This window comes from Penaeus vannamei, unplaced genomic scaffold (assembly GCF_042767895.1).
Source record: "Penaeus vannamei isolate JL-2024 unplaced genomic scaffold, ASM4276789v1 unanchor316, whole genome shotgun sequence".
Lineage (NCBI taxonomy): Eukaryota > Metazoa > Arthropoda > Malacostraca > Decapoda > Penaeidae > Penaeus > Penaeus vannamei.
Genome location: NW_027213320.1, coordinates 7,501 through 17,500, shown reverse-complemented (window position 1 = coordinate 17,500; position 10,000 = coordinate 7,501). Strand labels below are relative to the sequence as shown.

At 39.6% G+C, this 10,000-nt stretch overlaps 3 protein-coding genes across 5 annotated transcripts in view; 2 read left to right on the top strand and 1 right to left on the bottom strand.

Moving 5' to 3' along the window:
- Positions 1-2,193, top strand: part of LOC113805662 (retinol dehydrogenase 11-like) — a 34,791-nt gene extending 32,598 nt beyond the window's left edge. For all 3 annotated transcript variants that reach the window (XM_070119535.1, XM_070119533.1, XM_070119534.1), the window contains exon 8: positions 1-2,193. This exon is cut by the window's left edge and continues 245 nt beyond it. The gene's annotated coding sequence lies outside the window, so the exon portion shown is untranslated.
- LOC113802510 (FK506-binding protein 59) lies at positions 371-4,128 on the top strand. Its single transcript, XM_070119536.1, has one exon. It carries the CDS (start codon positions 371-373, stop codon positions 1,229-1,231), a length of 861 nt encoding a protein of 286 aa, XP_069975637.1. The 3' UTR covers positions 1,232-4,128.
- Positions 4,129-5,600: 1,472 nt separating this feature from the next.
- LOC113802508 (uncharacterized) overlaps positions 5,601-10,000 on the bottom strand; it is a gene marked incomplete at its 5' end in the record, with an annotated part of 5,571 nt that continues 1,171 nt past the window's right edge. Inside the window, 4 exon segments of the mRNA XM_027353111.2 lie at positions 5,601-6,015; positions 7,048-7,227; positions 7,416-8,451; positions 9,445-9,589. Of these exon segments, the coding sequence (XP_027208912.2) occupies positions 5,786-6,015; positions 7,048-7,227; positions 7,416-8,451; positions 9,445-9,589 (1,591 nt within the window).

Sequence of the window (10,000 nt, the reverse complement as noted above, 5' to 3'; positions counted from 1 at the left end):
AAAGGTTGATGTTACTATGTAGGTGTTGAAGAGCCTTCTATTTTTTGGCAAAGGTGTTTAGATTCATTCGCCCTTGACCATTTCGTAAGATTAGAAATTAAAAGTCAAGAAAGAGGTCTAACTTAAACTGTTAAACAAGTGCTTGAATTTACAATTGTGTGAAGTTATTAAAGATGAGTCACTAAATTGATGATTAAAAAAGATTTTGAATTCAAAGTCAAAGAAAAAGTCCAATTAGATAATTATGGAAATATAATCATAGTGTGGTATAACTGCAGGGGAAAAAGGTTATCTGTCTTATCTCTAGTAAAGCCACATCTCAATAATTCCCATATTCTCACACTGTGGAGTTAGTTTAAATATATCCAGAATGAGGATCATTGATATTGCATGCTGGGAAGTGCTAAATGTTGAGGGTGAGTGGGCCTACAATGGCAAGAGTGCTCCGAGAGATGGTTCAAAAATATGTGTTTATATAACCAATGAGTGCTGCTCATGTGAGATAGAGCTGCTTGAATCACGGTATCTAGTATGTGAGGCTGAAGAAACTGTGGTTTTTGGAGAGGCTGTCTCAGCATTTGACCGATCCCTGGAATTGGCCCTCTCAGTGATGAATGATGATGAAACAGCCCTTATCAATATCAAATTGCCAAGAAAATATGTGGATGATGAGGCAGACAATGACGATATCACTTTTACCTGCCAGTTAGGCCTGAAGATCATAGAAAATGCAAAGCTGATTTTTGAGCATAGCCCAGAGGAGAAAATGGCCAGGGCCATTCGGTATAAGAACTTAGGTGTTGGCTTGTACAAAGAAGGCAGTTTTTCCAAGCAGGTCTCAGCCTTTTTCATGTTCAGCCAGTCTGTAAAGTGGTTGGTAACAATAAATACAGAGGAAGCACAAAGCAGCCTGGCTGAGATTAAGGCGATCAAGATGCATTGTTACAACAACCTGGGGCTTTATCACTTACGCAATCATCAGTATCGACTGGCTGTGGCAGCCACAGTGACTGTCCTTAACGAAGACCCTGAAAACATCAAGGCCCTTTACAGGCGCTCTGTGGCAAACACTGAACTGCAAAACTATGAAAAGGCTGAAGAAGACATTCAGGCAGCTCTTTTGCTTGACCCCAACAACACCCTCATCAAGAAGCAGGTGGAAATTCTTAAGAAACGGCAAAAGATGCTTTCCCACAAGTATGCTGAGGCAATGAAAAAGTATTTTGCCTGAAAGGAGAGGCCAATTATGTCCACTAATCATAGAATTAAGAGCAAATTTTATCTTCATTTTTCAAAGGTACAACTCCAGCTTGCAAAAGGTTTGTTCAAATATAAAGGTTTAAGCCTAGCCAGTACAATAGACTGAATTAAAGTTTTTTTTTTTTATACCAGATAATTTACTTTTACCCTATAAATATGTGATCTTTCTCTTTAGCTTATCAAGTTAAATTTTATACAAAATTTCCCTTGTATAGTTCAAGGTGTCACAAGCATTATCATTATTATGATTTGTCTTAATCCTTTTGGGTGTATCAGGCAGTTGTCGGACCATTTAGTAAAAAGTGTTATTTCTCTGTACGGAAATAAAATTGGCATTTTGACCATTTATAAAAAAAAAAATTCAAATAGCCCACGAATTTCATTTCTAAATATAAAAGATTATGACCTTACTATTACACCACAATATCCAGATAAGGATAAAAGTAAAAGTATACTCTGAGGTACATCACAAGATGTGAAAAGCTTGTTAAGGCTAAAATATTTGGAAGGGAAATAGATATGGCTAAGTATACTCTAGTGGAAAAGTAGGGTAAAGCCAGTTTCCCGTTTACGCTCGACTCATTCAGTAATTCAAGCACAACATTAGGCACTCAGTAGCTTGTAGCTCTATTTCATAAGCAAAAGTTTTGACATATTTAAGGTTTCCCTTCACTTTAAGTGCTTGCATGTAATAGTTACACTAAATAAATAATGTCGCTACTATCAGAGAAATATGAACTCCATATGATGAGCTGATGGCACTGGGTGTCGTGAAGCAGTGCCACCTGTACTTTAGGCCCAGCTAAACCATGGCATTGTACATGATGCCAGCTGCAAGACAAAGGTTTGACCATTATTAGCACCAATAGGGTTAAACATTTGACCTAATATATAGCACTCATGTAAAGAAATATTAAACAATGTTCATTCTTATTCACCTTGTATTACGTCTTCCGAAAAGTGAAAAATTTGTGGTTAGACCTTTATTTTATTTTACTTTATGCTTTGAACTTAGTTTTCATTGCTGTATTTTTTAAATGTATTTTTTTATATTTCTATTTAAAAGTAAAAACTATTAACAAAAAATACTCTACTCTTTGTTGATTGACAAGTTAAAAGAATTGTCTGAAGGCCTGTCAACACAAGCAGGCATGATCAGTTGATAGTAACGGTGATAGAGCCAAGAAAATAAAGAGGAAATTACTTGTTTACCGAGTAGATTGTGCGCCTCTGATATCTCTCTTCGTGCCCAGCATTCATACCTGCTCGTGTAGACAGGCTTTAATACTTTACAGTTAAGGTTTAGATCTTTAATTTTTCTTCCATATTTGTCAATTATTTTATTAATTGAAGATCTTCTACCACAGCATCATCTATGACATCCATTATTGCTAAATCTTGAAATAAGCGCTAATGACCTTAGATGTTGACGTGGCAGAAAATTTTCAGTATATGAAAAGATAATACAATAAAAAGAAAGGTTAAGAAATAGACAATAATAACCTAGCTACTACTCCTCCTGTAAGGAATAGGTTTTGGGGGCATAAGTTTTGTTTCTACATTAGGCACAGGCCATTTGCTTCATCTGAAAACAGACATGTAATAGTCTATTTCTAACCAAATGGCTTGTGTACCAAGCAGTAGACATGCAAGTTTTCATATCACACGATTTTGTGGGGGCTTGGTGTAATTATTTTTTTTTTAATGATTTTCTTTTAAATTCATCCACAGAATTTTCACCTATATTGATAGTGTGAAAGTATTATATTGATGTGTGTAAAATAGAGGGGCAAATTGTGCATTTCCAAAAAGTGGTAGTGTAATATTAATTTTCTCTTCAGGCTCCAACCTCACAATTGAACGGTGCCTGATGGACCTTGCCTGTTCATCAGGCAAAGTGCCTCTTGTCATACACTAGGGGGTTCAGGTGTCTGGCAGGTCACCCATCCATTCCCAGAAGCGTACTGACTACCAGGCAGATGGTCTCATCTGGTGATTTTGCTCAACCATGGGCACAGGCACTTGGTTGGTTTATTTATTTCCTAAACACTGGGCCAGTGCCAGTCAGGCATTGCTCAATCAAATGAAAAGGCCTTAGAGGATTTGTTTTATAATGTTTATGGTTTTAACTTTTTATCTAGCTAGATGCGGAGGAGGAATATGTACTGAAAAGCTTGGGCTAAAGCACCCAACATATCTAGTATTTGGTTGTATGCTTTTGGTGCTACAAATGATTAGAACTCCATTTATTCCTAGAACACACAGAAAGATGGTGACCTGTAGGATCTGCATTTCTTTACTGAAAAATTTCTGCCGCTTCAGTATCTAAGGTCATTAAAAGGCCTATTCAGTATATAGCAGTAGGTTGAGGCTTGGGGTGAAACTCCGGGTAAGGGAGTTTTTTTGTTCATAAGGTTATGTAAATTGATTCCCAGAATGGTTAATGGTCAAAACAAATGTGCCAGACTTCAAAGGTCATACAGCACTGTGAAATAGTATTTTGATGAAAAGTGTAAAAATGAGTAAACAATTAGGACAAATTATGTTGGATAATAAAAGTTGTAAAGTGCTATAGGTTAGCATCATAGTGAAAAGGGGTAAAGAAGGAAGAGCAACTGAGGATGAAGGACCACAGAACTGACAAAATAGCCTTTCATCCTTTCAACAGGGCTCACAGTTTAGAATGTGACCACAAGGGGATGAAGGCGATGAAAAGGGGAGAAAAAAAAACATGCAAAATTAGTCAAAGCAACGGTTGAGGTCCAAGGTAAGGGCAATCCCCTACATTGGCATCAGTCTCCGTCTAAGCTCCAACACCAAGCAGCAAGGGATCCTCCCATCCCCACAAATAAACTCGTTTCAAGCTGACATTTGATTTATGAAACCTTTTAGTAAACAAATTTTTTCATTTCAAACTTTTGATTAGATGATTTGGTTGAACTTTTAACCAATACTGATTATTCATGAGGTTTTTAAGAGAACGGGCTGTTTTGTATCAATTTTATTAATGAAACATTTGTTATTCTTGAATATAATTCATCATGTTGTTGTTGTTGTTGTTGTTACTTCATAATTTTGTTTATTTACCACAGATAGAGGTTGGTAATTTGTACTTTTGTAAGACCTATTTTATGTTATATTTATTGCTGTTTGAGATGCTGTTCTAAGAAGTGTGCGCAACTTATTGCATATTTAAAAGCTTTAGATAAATGGAATTTATTAAGAAATTTTAGAAAATCATGAATAGAAGTTGCTTAATAGAAGAAAAAAATGGCTACAGATGTAGAAATCTACCGCAGACACTCCTCTAACTTAGCTAGCTTAGTATAGTCATTTATTTGTAGTTTAATGTGGAATGTATTGTAGTTCCAGTAGTTTAGTGAATGATCACCAACGTGAGACTGCTATGAAGAACCATAGTTCAGACCAAGAGCACTGCCTTGCTTCTGAGATCTCTCCTGCTTCCACACCTTAGTACAAAAAGAAAAGAGAAACATGTCCAATAAAATTATCATGAGATGTAAAATGACATTGAAAAGGCGTGTAAGTCCATGGATTCCCAAATAAAATGTGCTGGTGTAAACTAATAGTTATAAGCCTAATTAGTGTGATTATTATTATTTTATATAAGTATATTTCTCTACAAAACAAAAAAAAAATCTTAAAAAAAGACGATGACCTTAAAAAATACAGGGAAGGAGTGATTAGAAAATTTCAAATACAAGAATGAATTGCAGGACAGAAGATGTCCGTCCACACCATAATTTATACCACAAAGCATCTAGGGTACTGTGTGGATTTAGCATTTATTGTAGCTTATTGTGACTGAAAAGTTATCGGAAAAAATATATAAATATATATGCCATGTCAACAGTTGGTTATTTAGTGGTTTATGCCTTTTCATGTGTTGCTTCTATGTGCCATGTGTTGTGTAGTACTTGGCTCTCGTGGTCATTTAAGGATTTTGAAGAGGTTATTTCAGCTGTAGGAAGAACCCAGTAACTGCTGAATTATAGATATGGATTTTGAAATAATGGTATTGGTAATGTGGATATCACATAGGATGTGTAGGCTGAAATACCTTAATGTTTAATGAAATTATTAAGAGAAATTTGCAATGTTGCTCTTGCCTGCCAAATTAAAAATGGAGAAAACTGCACATTTGATGGTTTGACTTTTATAACCTTGATTTATCAAAAGCAAATTTATCTGCAAAATAAAACATGGATATAGTTTCTTTTTTAGCTGGTGATATTTAAAAAGATCTTATCTATATTTCTATAATACTTGTACTTCTCATTTCGATTGGGAATATGATAAGGGTTACTTCAAAGACAACACTTTTTAAAAATCATGTATTGTGATGAGTATATAAACTTCATGGTTTTGTCAATGAATGTTTGTGCTACCATACAGCTGCCGTAAATATTTTTTTATCGTTAAGAGAGACACCAGTGAGGATGATGACACGAAAAACTTCAAAAATAAAGACTGACCATGACAGCAATTAACAGGAACAGCACTATTACACGCCATACTGACACACGAAGGAATACAGGCCCTCGCAACTGAAGTCATTGAGAGGCCCGTCCCACCACAGATTGGTATTGAGTGTGGCGCAGTACTCCTGACCCCCGCCGTTGTCAGGCTGCCAAGGGCCCCAGGCTGAGGCGGCGACGGGTCTTCCATCGGGCCAGACCCAGGTATCTTCCTGAGAGGGATTGCGGGTTGCGCCGACGCGAACGTGAATCACACCTGGGGAAGAAAGGGACAGTGTGGAAGATAAAGATTTGTATATAATTAAAAATCTAGTGTGTGAGTGGATTGGTCAGTTGCCAAGGCGAGAGGAGACGGAAGAAATCTGAAGTGAAATAGAAAGTATGAAAAATTGGAGGGGGGGGGGGCGTTGACATGACGTACGATTTTGTTACTAGCTACTTATGGCAGGTCTTGCAAGTAGAAATCTTCAGGGGGTTGGTCTTATTACTGGATTATTGTTAACGATCTTTAAGGGGCACAGGGTGGAGGTGTCTATCACATAGTAAATATTCCCTTAGTGTTTAGCTTCTTTATGCATAGCTTTCCTGCTCGAGTCAGTTTAGTGGAAGCAAGTATTCCTCTTTCGAACAGAAAAGGAATTCTAGCATCCTTTCCACGGGCAGCGAAAAACATAGAATTTACTACCATAATTACGTTTTCTTTCCGGTTGCTTACTTGTCATTTTATGCTTCACGAACTCACATTGTTCCCTTGTTTTCGATATTCACTCTCCTCTAAGATACTAAAGAGGGGGCTTTATGTATCCTGTACATTTTTTTTTTTTTTTTTTTTTTTTTTTTTTACAAATATACATGATATCAAACATGGAAAAGTTATTCTTTAGCAGCAAAGCCAGCTACGCCACAATTTAAAGTAGTTTTGCAGTCGAGGAATATACCCTTTCCCCCGTTCCATGCCCTCTCCATTTCATTTTTCAGTTTTTTAACCTTCTATTTCTGTTCTTCCCTGCTTTCTACTATTCCTTTCTCCGTAATCCTCCCTTTCCTCTCCCCCTTGCTCCTTCCCTTCTCTTCTCTTACCTTCTTCCAGTTTGTCGTCCTCTTTCCTCAACCCTTTCAGTCTCCCCCCTCCAACCTTTGTTAAAATATGGTTACCGTCCCTAACCTCCCTATTGCTCTTTTTCCGAATCAACTCCCTCCCTCCCTCCCTCCCTCCGTCCGTCCCTAACCTCCCTATTCCTCTTTTTCCGAATCAACTCCCTCCCTCCCCCTTTCTCCCCACACCCACCCAGTTTGAGCAAGACGTAGTTCCTCAGCGCCATCAGGTTGGAGGGCGAGGCCAAGCCACCTCCTAGCAGGCCGCAGTACTCCATGGCTCCGGTGTAGTTCCGCCTCTCCCTCTCCCCCGAAACCATGACACAATCGCCGGCCACGTAGTCGAACGGCTGGGGACACTGGGGTGCTGGAGCTGAGGTGGGTCGGGAGAAAATTAGGTCAGAATGCTCGTTTCCAAAATGGTGGAAGTAACGTGCTTCTATCCTTTTCTTTTTTTCGGTGTAACGAAAGGGACGTTTTTGTTATGGCGTTTGCAGAGGGGTACCATTGCAAGGGGATATGAGATGAGATTTATTATCCAGGAGATACAGGAATACTTACCTTTTGTTTGCAGAGGACCTTCAGTAACTGTGGTCTCTGCACCTATCGTTGTGTAATCCCAGGGCATTAAGGTTTGAGACTGTCCTGTAGGAAATGGAGCCTCTGTGCTGTGCAAAATACTTGCAATTGTGGTTGGAATGTCTGATGTAGCAGTACTGATGACCAAGGAAGAATCAATATCGTCGGGAGGAAGAACGAAAGATGAATTTCCTCCTGGGACATAGGGACATCTAGTTTCAGGGATTCTACACAAATTCAGTGTAGAGTTGTCCACGGCGCAGCCATTGTTAGTATCGGCCAGAACACAAAGGCCAAACCCGCTGAGAGCGGTCGGATCCCATGAATAGCCCAAAGGACACTCATGCTTCACGTGTCGGAATCCGTTGGGCATGCGCACACACTCGTGGTATATACGGCAGCTGACGAAATCCCCAAAGCGACCCTCTCTTTGGCAGGAGAAACTTTTCGCGATCCAAGTACAGGGGTCCTCGCACTCCCCTGTGACCTGATTGAACATGAGATCACCGAGGGCGCTGTCACTGCCGCACTTGAAGGCCTTCTGCACCCATCCTGTCAGGGTGAGGATGCAGACGTAGTACCTTCTACAGTCGGGAATATACGAGAAGACGCCCATGCGATCACAATTCGGTAAGCCTGAGCGCGTTCTACATTGGATCATTTTCTGCTTGAAGACCATCTCGTTGGGGCACTGGAAGATCTCATATTCACTCTCTACGTCCTCGCAGTAGTAGAATTTCCGATCGTCGTATAAATCGACGTGAAACGAGTGCCTTGTGTGACAAAAGCACCTCCTAGGAGATTCTGGATAGCACACGCCACCCCCAAACGTGGATCTGCTGTCACATCTGGTCAGGTCTGCGCAGGTGTAAGGAAAAGCACTTTCACCAATGCAGTTCACAAGAGTTTTGCAATCCGCACAATAAAACCCACTTGGTTTTCCCTTACATACGAATGCGAGGGAGTGGTCTTCCCCGACATAACGGAATTGCGGTAATGATCGAAGGCAGGAAAGTTCCTGTTTGGGAGAGAGGATAGCACGTGAGAGACGACTGTCAAGATGGAGGGTGCGGTAGGCCTACCCTAAAAGGAGCTTTTGCTAGCTACATTTTGTCCTCGGTGTGAAAATTGAGGGAAAAGCGATTGTCAAAATGGAATACAGTTCTGGAGCGTCAAGCTATTCTGTAGAACTTGTCCATTGTATCGCTAGGACAGAGGGGTATACCCATTCTCTATTTTAACAATTGTCATATGCAGCTGCTTGCTTGCCTGTACTCAAAAGTCCTCTAAGTAAGGTTCAGATATCATTTCAATTTCGTGTACACCTTCTTCCACTTCAAGTAACCCTCATCATAAATATCCATATGAACGGATACTTTTGACTGTATCCGAAACGCGTGCCAATCATGTGTCATACAGTCATACAACAATAAGAACTGGGAATTCAATCTTTGGCAATGCTCGGGGGTCATATTGGAAGCGTGGGAAGCCTATTCCCTTACCCCCCCCCCCCCGCCCTGTACTGCAGTTCACGAGTTCTTATGTCAATGTCCCAAAAGCTGTATATATATGTATGTAGAAACTATGAAATAAAAACATGAATATGCCGTGGGCCGTTTAGCTGTATTGTTTCTTCGGGACAGGTCTTCGTTAATCTAAATTGCAATTTGGTCGGCAAATTCTCAAAAGCTCATGTAGCAAACACTTCTCTATCAATTTATCCATTTGATTAAATTTACACTTTGCTTGGGAACGCAGCTGACCGCTTCGGCCTCAATCTCGACTCAGTTTACAAGTCTCAAGAACTTTATTTAGCCGCTGGGTGTACCAACTCAAACTGAGTTCTTCCGAGTTTCTCTTATTTCTATGCATTTATCTATCTGTCTGACGAAACTAGGAGGATTTTTGTCTTGTATATACATGTAATTCATAAAAAAAAAAAAAATACCACAAAACTACATAAAGAGAAAAATGGCAAAGTATCAACTCAAACACGGTAGTTGACACTTACCTCATTGCAGGCCATTTTATCTTGGTCAAAGGCATATCCATGACACGACCCCCTCTTTGCGGTCAGCTCTCCATTGAGAGAAATGCAATCTATGTAGTCACAGCTGTCAGGATCTCTCCAGCGTCCTTCTGCCGTGCACAGCGGCCTTGCGAGGAGAGATGGGGAAGAGGGGGGGGGGGGGGAGATTGGCGTTACCATGTGTTATTGTCTTAATTATTGATTTACAACTTAAGTGGGCTATGATGGTTGTTTACACCAGGTTAAGGGCTGACTGTACGGTTTTATCATGTTCTCAACCGATGTGAATAGCTTCAATTTGTGGATTTGCAGAAGCGGGTTTGAAGGTTAACTTGCCTGAGAGTACTTGTCATTTGGAATACATTGAGCTGACGGCTTGGAATGAGTCTTAAAAGCGAAAAAAGATTCTACCAAAATTCATCATGGATTATAGCCTGAGCACGTTCATAAATAAAGCCTTGAACACGTGTATTTTACCTGTGATCACTTTTTAACCTACAGTTTACTATTATTATTAGCAGTAGTATTAATGCTAATT

What these genes read in the sequence shown, in the direction of transcription:
- LOC113802510 (XM_070119536.1), top strand. Translation starts at nt 371, where the DNA reads ATGAGGATCATTGATATTGCATGCTGGGAAGTGCTAAATGTTGAGGGT.